At 36.5% G+C, this 18,780-nt stretch overlaps 2 protein-coding genes across 2 annotated transcripts in view; both read right to left on the bottom strand.

Moving 5' to 3' along the window:
• The window catches only part of LOC139975085 (BMP-binding endothelial regulator protein-like), a 91,988-nt gene that overhangs the window by 9,871 nt on the left and 63,337 nt on the right, over positions 1-18,780 (bottom strand). The window lies entirely within an intron of this gene.
• Positions 2,373-10,127, bottom strand: LOC139975086 (BMP-binding endothelial regulator protein-like). The gene is made up of 7 exons (XM_071982711.1): positions 10,050-10,127; positions 9,068-9,193; positions 8,041-8,094; positions 7,313-7,638; positions 6,013-6,171; positions 4,418-4,483; positions 2,373-3,614 (listed from the first exon to the last, which is right to left on the bottom strand). Exons 2-7 carry the CDS (start codon positions 9,132-9,134, stop codon positions 3,531-3,533), a joined length of 756 nt encoding a protein of 251 aa, XP_071838812.1. The 5' UTR covers positions 9,135-9,193; positions 10,050-10,127; the 3' UTR covers positions 2,373-3,530.

Below are 18,780 nucleotides of genomic sequence, written 5' to 3'. Positions count from 1 at the left end.
GTCGAAAACTTGTAACAGCATGCCACTACTACATTGGTCATGTCAACATTGCGTGCTAGATACATTATTGACGTCATGCTATAATTTTGGCACATGGGCGCGCGCCATCGTTTCGTTAATGCCCAAAACTGTATATAGATGTATGTCGAGATTTATATCAGAATGTCCAAAACTTGTGTCAGCATGTTGAGAGAAGGAAATAAAATATTCAAGCCACAGGGATCACGTTGATGCCTTAGTGCAAGTTTTGGGCCCTTTGTCTATTTTCACAGGATTAATTCCTGTGTGGGCAATTGGGCCTTTGAGGTTGCTGCATGGGCCCCGTTCCAGTTAAAAAAGAAGTCGTTGGTATTTTTGGATACCGCAATGTCCAATAGGGCCAACACCTCTAAAAGAATAATCCTGGTTTTTGTTAACATAATCAAATCATGTGTTGGCCATGGGCCCTTTATGGCTGTTGCCTGGAGCCCGGTACAGATAAAAGTCGTAGATGGTATTTTTTGGTTTCTCCAATGTATAAAGGGTCCAATGCAACTACAGGAATTATCCTTGTGTCTTTGCACATGATTAAATCACGGGTGGGCCATGGGCCCTTGAAGTTTTCTGGGCCATGGTAGAGGTCAAATACCTCCAAAACTCATTAAGTCATAAACGGTCACTAAAACCACAAGATATGTATAGAATAATGGGGAAAATGTTAAAATAGTACTTTATGTGCTTGGTAAGGGTCACTACCGTCCGTCATGGAGGAGATGAGATCTACAACTCCATTGATTCTTCTTTTTGGAGATTTTGATTGGCTGTTATCGTTACTTGTAAAGGAAATTGGTAATACACGTAAAGGGATTTCTTTTTGACCCGCACGGCCAACCATAGGTGTGCGACGCTTCGGCTTGTATACACGGTAACCAAAGAACTCCATGATGGGTTAACTTCATGTTAGGTATGTGGATGCAACTTATTGTACGGAAACGTAGAAGGGACATATATATTGACGTTTTGATGAGGTAGATGCAACAACTCGCCAACATGACAAAACCGGTCAACGTTTTGTCAAGATGCAAATCGCCCAAAACGTCAACATTAAGATATTTGTCATTTGGCAGAGTAATTTCATCTCGCCAAACGTCAAATATCCGATTTTTGTTTGTGGCGCTTGTTGTTTTATAGGTTGTATTTGTTGTTTCTACTGATGTTCCATTTGTTGTTGCTTTAGCTTTTCGATTCTTGTTCTTTTTTTGTTTTGTTTTTTCTTTTTGGCTGTAGAAGTTTTAAACTGATGCGTCCTACGTAACGTTTGAAACCCTATCCAATCCAAGGTCAAAAGTATAATGTGAAAAGGCAAAACACTCCGCTGCCAGGGTGTTTGGTCCACAATCAGTTAATGAAGTCTAAATTACCGTTGCATTTACGAGAGTAAAATCTTTCTGGTGAAATACCATGCACAGACCTCACTGATTTTCTGCCCCCCCATCACCTTTTGATAGCTTCCTGCGACACTGCACTTACAAACACCAATTCACACACATTCCCACTCATCCACCCACCCACATAATTGAAATCTGTTTTAATCACAATATTTCCCAATTAAATATTTACATAAGATTCACGATGCATGTGAGCAACGACAATGAAACCTTGATCTTAAAGCAGTATTCTAGTCGATTTGGGATAATTTCTCCATGTTGTGCTCGTTACTGCTACCCGTTACAAAAAAAAAGGGTTCAATAGTTTGACCACGGCCTAATTCTATATCGAGGAACGAAGCAATAGAAGGAAAAGAATTAATGTCCAAATTTCTCTACCTTTTTTCTAGTTTTGATATGTTATATATAGACCTCAATAGGGCAGTTGTACTCTATTATTCGACTTTTAATTCGTGAGAAAGATCCTTTAAAAGTATCTGAGGGGGACATTCATTTAAAGTGACTGGACTACTTAGTCTAACACAGAAAACATCAGGTCACTTCCTCAGATGCTATATACAAAACTCGGTACAAGAAAGATGGGTTCCTCGCCCAGGCACGGTAAGCGATTGACATAGCTATTTTGTGTTTGATATCTTTTCGCAATGGGGATTTCGCAATACCACTGTAAGGTCATATTCTAAAACAAATATTTTCCATTTTGCATGTACGTCTGCTATTAGGAGACTGCGTCATCGGCTATTGAAAATGGTCTTAAAGGAGCATTCCACCATATTTAAAAAGATGAATACCATGAGAACCAGAATAGCTATAAATCACATTACTAGTACTCATTTTTTCTTCTTCATCGACTTTGACACATCAATAGAATTTTCCTCCTGAAATTAAATCCTCCCTTGAAATTAAAAAAAAAATGCTCAAACGCATAGAAATGAGACACGTTGATTAATTTTGTCCCGACCCAATCTATTTTAACTCTTCCAGAATGAAGTATAGCTGCATAACAGGAAACATAACAAAAATAGTGCGTTACATTAAAGAAGCTTGCATAATGCATTAATCTTTTTTTTTCACTTATCGAAGTAAAGGTCATAAGTATTGGCTCCTAATATGCTAGCAATTTCAAAAATGGTCATCAATTTCTTAAATTAACAAACAAATAAGAAACATTTTCCTGCTATTTGGAATGTTATTTTATCATACTAAGATGTTTAATTGTCTTTTAACACTCCTGTATGTGGTGGACAAGTAGAAGAATCAGAATGTCCATCAGGAAAGTACATATGAAAAACTTCTGGCAAAAACTTGCTAAAATTTGGAACTAATTACTGATTACCTTTCATTGTCTTTCTTCAGAATAGTTTGAATCAATATTAATGGAGGAGAACAAACAAACAAACAAATCTACAAGATGCTTTTAAGAATACTGAGGACAAATTGCGATTTTTGTGTGTGTGTTAACTATACGGTAGATCTAAAAACAATTACAATTTCGGAAAGGAAATAAAATAGTCATTAGTTTTCACAAAGCGGGTTGTAAGGATTGTTATGTGCCACATCAACCAAGGGACATTTGATAGTAAATAACACTTGTTTGTTCTGCAGGAATAATAAAAGATGAACTTATGAATTCTCCAAATCTGGACGAATCTGGACGAATACATAAAGGTTACTTTCATGTAACGTGTTTGATATAATTTTAACCTATTTTACATAAACAAAAATTGGGCTGATGGTCTTATTTCCATCTCATGTTTACCCTTTACTAGTAGGCGTATACAATCTAAGGTACCCTTAGACCACAAAGACCTCATTGTTATCGAAAAGAAAAAAAAAATATTACTGCTTAGATAATCTATATCAAAATGAAGATCGATGTAACTTTAAAAAAGAGTTATGTGAAATAAAATTATGAAAGACGAAAATTTTCACTTCAAAATGAAAAAAGAATGTTTGTTTTTGACACGATGCGTTGATATTATTAACATGTTATGAGATGAAAATCCAGAAAATATACGTAGAAAGATATGATCCAAAGCAGAAATAAGGTTTATCTTGTGTACTTGTAAACCAAAATAAAACGTGGAAACGTTCCAACTCCAATTAAGGATTCTGTGGGATATCTGGTTCCACGCAATCTTCATTAAGTTTCCATGCTATACCAAACTTCTGTTGTGTTTTGTCATGCTAAGGAGAGGGAAGAAAACGTGGAACTGTTAATATCATATTACGATTTCTCTACATATACATTTGCTTACGAAAAGATGCTTAGGGATGGTTTTGAAAGTTTCTTTGCAATGTTGTTCGATATTTGCTTTCTACATCCCATAATGTGTTTTTTTTACAGTTTACTTGGTTAATTTCCAATAAATAATAGTGAAAAATACAAAGGTAAAAAAAATCTTGATTTTTTTGTCTTCTTGTTTTCTCAATCATGCGTTCAATTGTGTTTTATTCTGTTTAGACTGTTATTAGAAAAGGCCGATTTGCTGATTAAATATTTGTGTAGTTAAAGAAAGCGCAGTAAATTAGGGCATTGTTTAACAATATGATGAATTTCAATCACAGCCAGCGTAATTTATCAATAATCCACATAAATTTACAAAAGAAAAACAATAAATTAAACATTATATATTAAACATAAACAAACTGGTTATATTTTTGTCATCAAGTTTCTCTAAGGATTATTGTAAGCAACGACGAATCACAGTTTTGTCAGGTAATTACGTAATGTCATAATTAGAAAGTAGGACAATTTGAAAGGTGATTTGAAGTATGACAATGTAAAACTTTTTTTTTTTGTATTTTAGGATTATTTTGTTTTATGTTATTATTTGTTTGCACTGTATTTATTCCCTTTTTATCATTTTATTTGTGAAGCGCTTTGATACTTTTGGTGATTTAGCGCTATGTAAATGACATATTTATTTATTATTTAAATGATGATGTATTAAATAGATAAATATATCGATTAAGAAGATAACAATTACCGGCAATCCCCTCCTCTTTCGTCTTCCATCGGCGTTACCGTTTTTAGTGCGTGGTTTGTTAGATTTCTGTGAGGACAAATCAATAACAAAAATCAATCAATTAATCAAAATGTATGATGAATATTTTACGAAGAATGCCTAATATATCTTACGTTCAATATTTTTCGTGCTATTTCGTTTGTATACCAGTGTCTGATATCAGTGAAGAGGGGAGGGGTGAGGCCATGGCATAACACATATACACACGCGGGTTCGCGTTTACGCGCGCCATACCGGATAAGAGGGCGCATTGCGATTTTTGCCCTTGCTTTTTTTATGCATCAACGAAAACAGAGGAGCCAATTTAGTTTAGTTTAATATATATATATATATATATATATATATATATATATATATATATATATATATATATATATATATATATATATATATATATATATATATATATATATATATATATATTTGGGGGGGGGGCAGTCGACAGAAGTCAGTTGTGGGAAACCCAGCATTAGAAAAAAATCTTATGTTTTTGAAAATAAAACAATTTGTGTTTTTTAACTTAAAATACAAAAATACCTCATAACCTAATTTTGTTCGTAAAAATAAATCAGGCAAGTCGTTACAGCCAACCCATCCCCCTAAATCAAATTGTGCTTCTACGCCTATGATATTTCCACCTTTCGAAATCTACTGCCTTGAAACTGTATACTGAAATCTCCGAAATTTCCGTGACATGTAGTCATTACAGAACACAGAACAGAATAAAAAAAAAAGAGAAAACGGTTGAAATGGACTGAAAAGAAATCACAATCTATAAATTTGCTTATAAAAACAACTACATTTTGTTTAGATTCTTATTAGTAACTGGAAATTATTCATGCCTGACGACATACATCAATTTCGTCATGTTTTTCTAAAAAGTGCTTATTTTTTTTACTCTCATTGCACGTGCCCTCCCTTGAGCCCCCTAGCTACGCCACTGACCGGTACATGAAATGTAACGGCGGTGCAATGCTGGGGTACATCTCGTGAGCAGGGATGTGCCCACGCTGGGCGGCACTGGGCGGCCCCGCCCAGCTTTTAAAACTACGCCCAGCACTGTCTTAAACATCGTGAATCCCGCCCAGCACTATTCATCTAAAATCCCGACATTCCTAACAATATATTCAACATAAATTGGGCCTAGACTATGCCAAAATCATACAGACTAATAATGCATAAGTTACGCATGCGAGAAACATTACTTACTGCCCTCAATGGGTCCCTTGTAAAATCTCTTTGAAACAAACTAATACATTTTACCAGGTACGTAATATATTTCACTAAAAAAAAAAAAAAAAAATGTAAATTGTTAGCAAAACTAGTACTTGTGTATTTGCTTAAAAAGCTACACAAGTGCCAGCATTTGGCATCTGAGCACCTTCATAAATCGAACGGCGATCAGTATACCCGGCACTCAGGAATTTATGGGCACATCCCTGCGTAAGTATGTATGGTGGGGGAGGGGGGTGGCTTTGGTGAGGTAATGGCTAGGGGTAGGTCGGAATATAATTATCGTTAATATAGTTATTATATTGCGATGTAATCAAACATACCGTTTTCAGGTCATTACTCTCTTTGCCATCCCAAAAACCGCACAATCCGCAAACTTGATCGTAATGAGTGCCATAATCAAAGTGGATCTCGATTAAGTGAAATTTTGCCCGATAGCATATCCTGACAATGTCCTCGCCATTGAGTGTAACGCGGATATACTAAAGAACAAAAAGAAAATGCCAATGTAATTCATAGTTTCATTAACTACAAGTATTTAATACATAGATTATTTTCCTTTGTGAATAAATTATTAAAATATTATCAAGAAAAAACTAAAACCAAAACGCTTACAGTTCAAAAACAATGGTGAAGGAGCACCCACGTAAGACAATCTTCTCTATACATACCGTACTGTCATGTCCCGCTTTCCGGAGCACTCGTAATGTCAGTATGAGCAGTATGAATATCATGTTTCTATCATATAAAGGTTAGGAACTGTTTGTACTGTCAATATAAGTGCTTTGTAGCATGACATGAGAGGACAGTTTAGAGGTATTAGCATTAGGAAACTGTTCCAATTGACTGGCAGTAGCTAAGGCAAGTGCATGGGCCCTACGGGCAAGGGGTTTCAGTAAAAAACTAACTACAAGAGGTGAGCATATAAGGTTCAATATGGTACAGACTAAATAGGTTTGGCACCGGTTGCTAGTGTTGGCCACAAATGTAAGCATGCGTAAACATCCAGTTCTCAAAAGTATACTTTTCTTGCGGTTTGGACTCAATTATTCACAGACATTAGGGTCATGTTCAGTTGGAAAATGTTTATTTTTGTTTAATGAGGAAGACTTTTCGAGGATGCTATTATGTCTACTGGTGAAGCTAAATGATGAATGACAATGATCTGATCATCTAATTTACATTTGTGGGCAATACTGATGTCTTTTAAGTTAAAATAAAAGTAAACATATATATAGAAGTCTTGTCAAATTGCTGCTATTAAAAGTAAAGTGGTTCTTAAAAGTGACTTAAATTTTCCGCGTAGAGGATATCTGCTTGGAGTCGAATATTGTTTAGATTTAACATATTAGTTTTTTTTCCCGATCTTCAAGTTAATGTTAACAAAAAATGACAGAAATTATTACTGATATAATTTGTTTTGGTCACGAAATAGTCTGATTGGTATTAATTATGTAATGGTATCACCATAGCAACAGCTTACACAATAAAATGCATCTCTAATGTAAGCCTGATAAGAAAAAAAAGTAATAGTGTTTCTAATCCAATTCCGAAACCGACATTCTTCTATTAACGGGATTTTTAGAAAAAATACACCTGTACTAACTTTTAAAATAAACTCACCAATTTAGTATTTGCAGCGTTAGCAAATACATAAACTGTATAGCCATTCTCCGCCGTGGTGTAGGTACCTGTAGCGGGACTAGCCCCACTCACACCAATGGTAAAGGACTCGCCATCTATTTTTAAAGTAACCGACGCTGCATACGTCTGGCTCGGATCCTTGACACGTGGGTCAAAATCAGCGGTGATTTGAAAGTCGTTGCCGTTGTCTTCGCAAAATTCAGATAGGATATATTCGCACTGTCCAAAATAACGCCATTCTTTTCCATCGAGGGTGTGGATGTGTGGATCTCCCCGCACAGTACATACACCCCACTCACTGCGGTCTGCCAAACGGAACAAACTATTTGCTGTTATTATCATCTTAAAACTAATAGCAACAATATCTTGAGTGTGGTGAAAGATAAAAAGAATAGTGAAAAGGTAGAATCTTTCCTCTCCGATAGAAATTCTTGTTTCCCCTCTTAAAATGAATTCCATCTCCCATTCACCGCTTCCGCCTCTCCCCTTCCCTCGTGACTCATGGAAACTTGGTAAATTATGTCAAAGAAATGGCAAACCCATTCATGATATCGTCAAACCCCCTTCAATTTATCTCTTCAATCCCGCCTCCGAATCCCCCATCCTGCCAACCCCCTTCCGCCTCTCTCCTTTCCGCCATCAGATTGTAAGCTTCTAATGTTTGTGATCATTGATCAAGAACCTTGAATAGAATAATAAACTCTTACCGTTTAAATTTGTGCACGATAAGCCGACTGTTTCATCAGGACAATTGGACATTCCTATAAAAAAGGGAACAAATATTTTCTTCTTTACCACATAAATGTATTTACCATTTTTTTTTAACATTGAAAACATTAACGTGGTAATACTGCATTGATGTTCAGACATTAGGAAAGCTTTCGTACGATCATGTAGGCGACAACCACGCAGCTTCTTTTCTGCAAAACTATAGAACATTTAATTGATGACGAAACTTATTATTTGTTTTTTTAAATTTATTTCAGTACAGACGGCATCAGGACACGGGAGCACTGAGATGTGAGACACCGCAAATGTGAGATATGAGGCAGGACACGTGAGAAATAGAATAACACGTTGAGACACTGTAAACGTGAGACATGAGGCAGGACACGTGAGAAATAGAATAACACGTTGAGACACCGTAAATACATGAGGCAGGGCACGTGAGAAATAGAATAACACGTTGAGACACTGTAAACGTGAGACATGATGCAGGACACGTGAGAAATAGAATAACACGTTGAGACACCGTAAATGTGAGACATGATGCAGGAAACGTGAGAAATAGAATAACACGTTGAGACACCGTAAATGTGAGACATGATGCAGGACACGTGAGAAATAGAATAACACGTTGAGACACCGTAAATGTGAGACATGAGGCAGGACACGTGAGAAATAGAATAACATGTGAAACAAATATGAGGTAACGTGACGTAATCATACACGAGAAGTCAAAACCTGTCGCAACAACTTCCCATAAGAAAGATTTATCCATTTTACGTAACTAGACCAAGAAAGTCCTATCCTCCCTACTCCTTCCATCCCACCTCCATCTCCACCTCCACCTCCACCTCCACCTCCACCTTCATCTCCACCTCCACATCTTCCGAGGAATCCTGGATCAGCTGTACAGAATGTCACGGATTTCTTCTTGACTCTTATAGCTCTTTCGATATGAAACAATTATGAAAGGATTTCCAATGAATTGTAAACTTTACATATGCTCACCTGATACGATCGTTGTGGCTACTATCAAAGCCAGCCATACTGTTGAAAACTGCTGCCAGGCCGCCATCTTTACACTCTTGGTTTACCAGTGCTGCAAATAAGTCGGGACCGTGGGTACTGTTATTTCTAATAGTGCAAAGACATATTATAATGCATTTTATAAATTGCAAGTCAGAACTATATCTTATTTACAAGTAACCATAGCGTTGGTAAGCTATTGTTAATTCAGTGATGTATAAAGTTGGTATGTGTGTATTGAGGGGGAGGGGGGGGGGTACTAACTAGCCAACCAATAAAATTATTGATCAAAGTTATAAGTACAACTAGCAAATGCAAAATTTACATGAACACACTCATGGGAGCTTAACTTTCAAACTTTCAGAAAACAAAGAGCCGAGCTTTTTAGTAATTAGAGACTAGTCACATAGTGCAACCTTGCAATGGGATACATTTCATACGATCATAAAGTTTAATAAACAAATATATACAATTTACGTAAAGATCAGTGGGATAAACTATTGACTTATAAACATAAATAAAACATAGATTAAACTAGCAGACCTTTCTCCTTCTTTGTTAAGAAAACACAGAGGATAAAAAAAACTTATATCTTGCAATCTCATAAATAAGGACTTTCACAAGCCGTATTATTTATCATTCACATTTGAAATTCATATCACTCTAATCCCGAAAAAACTCAACTATATATGATATAAATATGAGGTAGTATAGTAACTTTCTTCGACTCTTGCCATACTTTAACGTATTGTGGTATTTTTCTCTTAAGTTAAGCAACATATAATGCTAGGAGTTTGACGACGAGAAGGGTAAAGTAAACATGGCAAATGGCTAAGAAAAATCAAACATGCATATGCATTTATATTTCATGATAAGTCATAAACACAAAAATCAGAAAGGTAAATCGATGAACAACGAAATGAAATATATATATATATATATATATATATATAAATCGACTTACTTTGGTTTCTCGATTGAATTTCTTGGGTAGAGTGGTCAGTAACGTCGCGTCGATATGCCTTTATATGAGGTTGAATCACTGTGTGAATTTCGATTGTTAGTTAAGCAACCTGAACGTGTGGGTTATAGCTTTCATCTCATTGGATATTATCAACAATGAAACAACGTGAAGGTCATATTGAAATCATATTTTAGAGGTTGTAAAGAATCAGTCGTTTTTTCTATTTTTACCACTCACACTTATCTAGCGCCATAAATTCATTGTGTTGTATTTTGTACTTGTGCCAAAGTATTGCCAATATATTTTCTAGAACAATACTCCCTTTTTATTTTGAGTCATACCTTATTTCTCTGCATATATAACCATGACCATACACTGTAAGTTAGCATCAAAGGAAATGTAAATGTAACCATAGAATGGTCGAAATCGTAACACTGTGTTGGCTCATTATAAGTGCAGACCAGGGGCGTCAATCCGAATTGAAAATTGGGATGGGGAGGGGGGGGGGGCGTACCTGACTAAACATGGATTAAACTGTAGGAGTCCGTGAGCGCGTATAGGCGTCAAGGTTTTATCAGGTTGGTCCATGGGCCCGCCTTAGGACCCCTGATTGGGTCCAGGGCAAAGCCCCGGTGGGGCCCGAGGGGGGGGGGAGACTCATATCTAGAAAGTTCTGCTTCTGTTTGGTCCCTGTATTGATATGTAAGCCATAAATATATTTTAACAAAAGTCACATCTGACAAGTGATTAGACTTGAATTAAGAAAGACCTATTTAATATCTTAGTGTAACTTAGGGCATTTATCATGATTAATACTTAAACCACATTTGCTTTAATAAGAACATATAAAAACATTATTGGGTATCTGGGCACATTCACTTTATCGGAAACATAAAATCCTATAAAATAAAGATACTTCTGTGCCGTAGCCTTGGTGGATTCCCTAAATGGGGGAGGGGGCAGTTGAGGAACATCGAGAAGTATTACATATCGTCCAAATATTGCATAGTGGGGCTTTGATGTGCGTATATACCAAGGCCTTATTTAAGAAATTTTTCGTGGTGTGCCATCTCCGAAAAGGGACCATCATGACAATAGCTAAGCGGTGCACCACTATCAGTGGGCGCGTAGTGTATCATGAAAACGTTTGCCCAAAATGCCTCCCAGATTACCAGAAATGGCATTTCCCATGCCTTGTAAGTTGCATCTAAACATTCTTAATTTTGAGATCTCTTGTTTTAGAAATTTTACACTTAGACATTAGAAAAAGGTATTCGGTAAAATTATTTTGTAGGGGAAACTAGGACTTTACGTTACTTTATAAGTTCTGCTTTTCTCATTGTTTAACAAAGGTAATTGCAGATATAAAAGCACGGGTAGGGCATTCTGATGTTGGCCGTAGCCTAAACACGCTGAGGGGAATCCATATTGAGAATTTAAGTGTAAATTAACTTGCTAGCTTTGGGTTTATCATTATTCGTTTTACATGCATGTCAAAAGGGACTAACTGGGGAGGGGGAAGGGGGTGGGCAAATGAGCTGAGTGGGTAGGCCGTGTAGGGGTCTGTGCCTCATAATTCTTAGTTCACATATTGGGGCACTGCTAACAATGAAACTGATACGCCTATAAAATCATATAGCCGTAATAAATATATTTATGAACCGTAGTTTCACATTAGAGTGCTATACACTGTTCACGCAGGTTACATCTTAGGAGCTCCCTCTACATTGATTGTTATTCTAACAAAACTCGTGAAAACAAACGCACTGTCATCGCATCTGCGATCGTGAATGTACGCGATGAGCGGTTACGATAAGCCTGTTCTTTCTGAACGCCATTCCTACAATACTTGCCTAGAATCTTGAGGTTGCACACTACTGACTAATGAAATCAGAAGAAATGATATGATCATTTTCCTAAAACTAACTGAAACAACGCATACTGTCCAGGCGTTCACATAATCGTAGGCCTAGATTTCATTTAGAAAGTACAAATCTCACGGGGACACTGTGACAGTTGCCCCCCCCCCCCGCATGCTATGGTCCTGTACTTGGCATCAGTTAACTTAATCATATTGTGTTATTTCGCTTGTACGTGATAATACAACATACTATAAAATATGAAAACTAATATATACTGAAAAGGAGAATTGCTGCGGGCTTTAATTATCTGCTGGCTTAGCGTATAGCCTCAGTGGTGTATGGGCGCGGTTCCTCGTTTAATTTACGCTATTAATGAAATCAGTAATTCTTATTTCAAACCAATTGAAAAGTTCTACTTTAATCTGGGACGGGGATGGTGGAGTTGAGCAGATGAGATACACTAGTCATTGAGTCTGAGAGGCCTAGCGCTTACAGCAGTCAATCACTAAACCTGGGGGAGGGGGTGGGTGGTGGACATTTGATATGTGTTCCTCGCCCTCCAGAAAGTGCAACTGTTGATGTTAATATATTATTAACATCAACATTACGTAAAACGTAAAGCCGTTCAGCCGTTCAGTCGTTCAGCCGATCATCCGATCAGCCGTTCAGCCGATCATCCGATCATCCGTTCATCCATTCATCTATTCATTCATTTTGGTTAGTTTTAGTGAGAGTATATTGTGGCCAAAGAACGGGCGTTTGATGTCTGCAATGTTTCAACGACGTTTAGAATTGACGAATCATTGACGTATCCTTCATGAAGCTGAATATTAAGTGCTTTTCATGCTCAATAGCTTGACTGTTCAATTTTCATTTCAAATGATTATGGAAGGTGGTGTGACATACGAGTTTTCCTTTTTAGATCACCATTTCGATATTAACGTCGGATTGATCACAATCGCTTACATATAATTATTCCACATTTGATCTTGAAATTAGAACAGTTTCAAATGGGGTGGGGGAGGGGGGCTGGTTTACTCACTTACAATCTTAAATTCAAAGTTGCAAATTGGACAGTTGTGCCCATGTTTGGACTTTTTGGGCCCAGGTTATGAATTTGTTGACTTACCAGAGGATGCTGTGTATGATGTTGGACCATATACTCGGTATTGGTCTTGCTAGTCTTACATCACCATCGTTTGTTTTACTATCCATTGAACCTCCCATTGACTTCATGCATACGACTGTTTAATACAACTCCTGGTTGTTTACGGTTTTTGTGAGGTGCTAATAAGACTATATACAACTTTGGAACGAAGATGCAACACAGTGTTACACTAGCAATGACAGAGAGACATAATAGGCACTGCTGGATCTGGCGAAGAAAAACAAAATAGAAATTTGAAATAGAATAAAGAAAGGTATCCACTATATGGCTGGATTGTTGTAATCAAAAGACAACAAGAAATAATGACATAAACTATATGTCCCAACCATATATAGATATATCATGTTAATTACTATATGAACCCAAGTCATCATCATCAAACCTTATTAAATGTGAATAACAGTATATGATTGCAATCCAGCAATAAACTATTATATGACAAACTATGCATGTGAGCAACCTACCATCACCGCTCATCATCATCTTGTTTGCAATTCACGTTTGCACAAATACGTATTGCCAATTAATTGGTCACTTCTGTCGATAATTTGCCTAAGACTAGAATAAATAGATTCCATGAATAATTTAAACGGAGATTTCTTTGCCATACGTCACGAGTTAATGGTACAGTAATGAGAACGACGCTACAGGGCAAGTGTATTGTCACAGACCTCACGGTGACCCTAACAACTTAATAGGACGAAAAATAAACACTTAATTAATTTAAAATTTACAGGTTACTGCTTCAGAACAAAATTAAAATACATCTTATTTGATTTAGCCTGCATACGGAGAGCCAAACGTTCCATAAATGTCGAAAAAGAAAGTGAAGTGTCCAAGTTAATATATATATATATATGTCCAATTCGATATCAATATGTGACAATTCCATATGAACATGTCGAAACAAAATTCCAATATGTCATTACGTCTATCAACATGTCAAATTCAACATCAGCATGTCGAAAACTTGTAACAGCATGCCACTACTACATTGGTCATGTCAACATTGCTTGCTAGATACAATATCGTGTTTCTTTTATTGTCTTCTTTCATATAAGATTGAAATGTATGACACCTGAACTATTCCTTTAAGTAGCGATTTTTTTCGACCTTGTCTATGGAAAGGAATCGAAGAATTGAAATTACATTGACAACACATTGCAACACTTAGCACATAACAACCGTGAAAATATATCGTTTTGACGAAATACACTATCCCAGGGCAAAACGTCAGAAATATGAAGATAAACGATTTCCACCCTTCGTAATATGTTGGCAAAACGTAACAAAATGTTAAAAGCAACATTATGTTCTAATAGTGCAAAACATCAAACTAATAACATTTTATCAGCGATTTAGTGACTCGACAAAACGTTATAGTATTAAGGTTTGGATATATTTCAAGCAAGCGCACAAAACGGACATTTTCAGATACTACTCGCAATGCCTGGCGTCAAAATAACAAGCAAGAAATTCTGAACAAAACGTCGAAATTTCAGGAAAAGTTAATATTAGATGTAAAATAGTTGCACTTTGGGGATCAGGTGTAAAGGCTGTTTAAGAAAAAAGTCGAAATGGGCTTAAACATTCGCAGCATCAAGAATTTCCGGATGGAATATGCCATTTTGGGACACACTATAGTCGAATTTCAGACAAACCAGTAGCTATAAAAAGAAACCTGCGAGAAGGCAAACCATCATAGTTGCAACTTAAAGGCGAAATATTCCAAATTTGGAGCCAAAATTTAAAATATTTGTGTTCAACTTTAAAGAAAATAGTTGAAATTTGGATTTATAGAAACATGATATAGAGTCGAAAATTCGCGGAACAAGTAGAATTTAACAAGTTAAAACACATTTGGTATTAAATGTCAAATATTAGAGATGTTCTTAGGAAATTGTCGAAATTTTGAGAATAAATATTCTAATTGTCCCAATGTCTCATCTTGGCCACCGTAGCATCTACAATAATAAGTTACCCCGGGCAGATCCGGATCCCTCCCCCCCCCTCCATCCCCACCTCGCTCAAGCGGTTTACTGTCTACTCACTTTTTAATAGATTCCAGCGTCACTGTCGTTTGCTGTCGTTGAGTAGCTTTGATAATATCGTGGTCAGCCCTCAATGTGTCTTATATGAATCTACACGTCACTATACTTACATCTTGACATGTTTATAATTGACTATACAAAGCAGTTTATCACTTCAACAAAGAAAGTTTCTTACCAAATCAAGATCGTTATTAATAGTTTAAATTTTGGATTTTTTTTCATAGCAAACGACATTACATACTGTCTGTAGAATGTGTTCACTGCAAAATACCCGGATTTATCTGGATATTGAATATAGAATCGACTCGATCGGAAATAGTCTCAGAAAGAACATGCCATCATGGTTACTTTAAATATAAGAACAAGTCTGTACCTACTTACCTTATTATATGTTGAATTATTATTGCACATAACGATGCGCACTGTGAATTCAGTGGCGGAGCTAGGGGTATTGGTCGGGGGGGGGCGAGAATGGTCTGTAGGGGCGCTTTCGACAATATCTAAGCGGAGCGCCACCACAGGTTGGCGCGGAGCGTACATAAATGTTTTGAGTAAAGATACTCCCTAGATCGCAGGAAATGACCCTTTACGGGCCTTGCTAATTTGCAGATAAACGAAGAATAAATAGGTGTCATCGCCATTTTGTCAGGAAATTACACCAACAAAATGTGACAAATGTCAATAGGTATTTGAGAGCGCAATAAAAAAGTCAATAATCGCGAATAAGTAAAAAGTGGTAAAAAGCTGAAAAGGGCGCCAGAAGTCCATTTGAGTCCGACTGTATGGACGCTCCGCCACTGTGTGAATTACTTTGTAATCTGTGGATGATGTTCCCACTACGATGGGAATGAAGGCAGTCCACACAATACAGGTTGTGTACATTGTGAAAGCTATAAATTTAGCCTCATTGAGGTTCTCGGGCATTTTACGAGTTTTGAATGCGTACACTGTGCATAGAAAAACCAAAAACATTGCATATACTAGGGAAGTAACTTCAGCCAGATCAGAGGCGGAACAGTCAATAATAACCCTGTTCCATTCAGCTTTCTCTCTGGTTACTGGAGGTGGATGTATCAACAGCCATGCAACTGTTACAAATAATTGTACGGATACTAATAATAAGCATATGACGATCTGAGATCTTGGGCTGGTGTACTGGGGTCGCTTCATTGACCTTTTACCACCTGTTAAATATTCTATAAACACGGTTAGTTTTTGTAAAAAGAGCAGAATAGGAAATTACTAACGGTATTCCAAGCAAAATTCTCCTCAAACCACAAATAATGTCACTCGGCGGCGTAGTAAAATCACTACGGGTGATACGAAAGTTAATAAAATTCCCGACAGAAGTACGTAGCACAACTCTCAGCCAGAGGCCCGTATTACTGGTGTGTTCTGGTACTTGATGAAACCAATGATGGTAAACATGGTAAAGAAAATTCCGACGACTGGTAAAGCTGCAGGAATGATGGAGAATGCCTCCTCATTCCATCGCAGGTATTCGTCATCGATATCAACGCAAGTGCTCTTGTCCTTGGACAGCATTTTATACTTAAACCAATTCGCACACGTAAACTCATCTTGAAGAATCTGGTAGGGCTGACAGCGATTACATATCCAACAGCATCTGTCTGTATGTAGCATTTGTGTAATCAAACCGGCTTCGCATGGTGCCACACAAATGGATCCTGGTAATTTGTCATTAAACTGTCCCCAGTGAAGTAAACTTTTGTTTATCACTAATTGATCATCCCAAGTACCAACCGGTACGTAAACACGCATATACTAACAATTCAGATTCTTGACCTCTCACAATGTAATACACACACATACTAACAATTCAGATTCTTGCCATCTCACAGTGCAATACACACATATACTAACAATTCAGATTCTTGACCTCTCACAATGTAATACACACATATACTAACTTCAGATTCTTGACCTCTCACAATGTAATACACACATATACTAACTTCAGATTCTTGACCTCTCACAATGTAATACACACATATACTAACTTCAGATTCTTGACCTCTTACAATGTAATACACACATATACTAACAATTCAGATTCTTGACCTCTCACAATGTAATACACACATATACTAACAATTCAGATTCTTGACCTCTCACAATGTAATACACACATATACTAACTTCAGATTCTTGACCTCTCACAATGTAATACACACATATACTAACTTCAGATTCTTGACCTCTTACAATGTAATACACACATATACTAACAATTCAGATTCTTGACCTCTCACAATGTAATACACACATATACTAACTTCAGATTCTTGACCTCTCACAATGCAATACACACATATACTAACAATTCAGATTCTTGACCTCTCACAATGTAATACACACATATACTAACTTCAGATTCTTGACCTCTCACAATGTAATACACACATATACTAACTTCAGATTCTTGACATCTCACAATGTAATACACACACATACTAACAATTCAGATTCTTGACCTCTCACAATGTAATACACGCATATACTAACTTCAGATTCTTGACATCTTACAATGTAATACACACATATACTAACAATTCAGATTCTTGACCTCTCACAATGTAATACACACATATACTAACTTCAGATTCTTGACATCTCACAATGTAATACACACATATACTAACTTCAGATTCTTGACCTCTTACAATGTAATACACACATATACTAACAATTCAGATTCTTGACCTCTCACAATGTAATACACACATATACTAACAATTCAGATTCTTGACCTCTCACAATGTAATACACACATATACTAACTTCAGATTCTTGACCTCTCACAATGTAATACACACATATACTAACTTCAGATTCTTGACCTCTTACAATGTAATACACACATATACTAACAATTCAGATTCTTGACCTCTCACAATGTAATACACACATATACTAACTTCAGATTCTTGACCTCTCACAATGCAATACACACATATACTAACAATTCAGATTCTTGACCTCTCACAATGTAATACACACATATACTAACTTCAGATTCTTGACCTCTCACAATGTAATACACACATATACTAACTTCAGATTCTTGACATCTCACAATGTAATACACGCATATACTAACAATTCAGATTCTTGACCTCTCACAATGTAATACACACATATACTAACTTCAGATTCTTGACATCTCACAATGTAATACACGCATATACTTACAATTCAGATTCTTGACATCTCACAATGTAATACACGCACATACTAACAATTCAGATTCTTGACCTCTCACAATGTAATACACACATATACTATCAATTCAGATTCTTGACCTCTCACAATGTAATACACACATATACTAACAATTCAGATTCTTGACATCTCACAATGTAATACACGCACATACTAACAATTCAGATTCTTGACCTCTCACAATGTAATACACACATATACTAACAATTCAGATTCTTGAACTCTCACAATGTAATACACGCATATACTAACAATTCAGATTCTTGACCCCTCACAATGTAATACACGCATATACTAACAATTCAGATTCTTGACCCCTCACAATGAAATACACACAAATACTAACTTCAGATTCTTGACATCTTACAATGCAATACACGTGTATACTAACAATTCAGATTCTTGAC

Source organism: Apostichopus japonicus, chromosome 10 (assembly GCF_037975245.1).
Source record: "Apostichopus japonicus isolate 1M-3 chromosome 10, ASM3797524v1, whole genome shotgun sequence".
Lineage (NCBI taxonomy): Eukaryota > Metazoa > Echinodermata > Holothuroidea > Aspidochirotida > Stichopodidae > Apostichopus > Apostichopus japonicus.
This window is presented reverse-complemented; position numbering and strand designations above follow the sequence as displayed.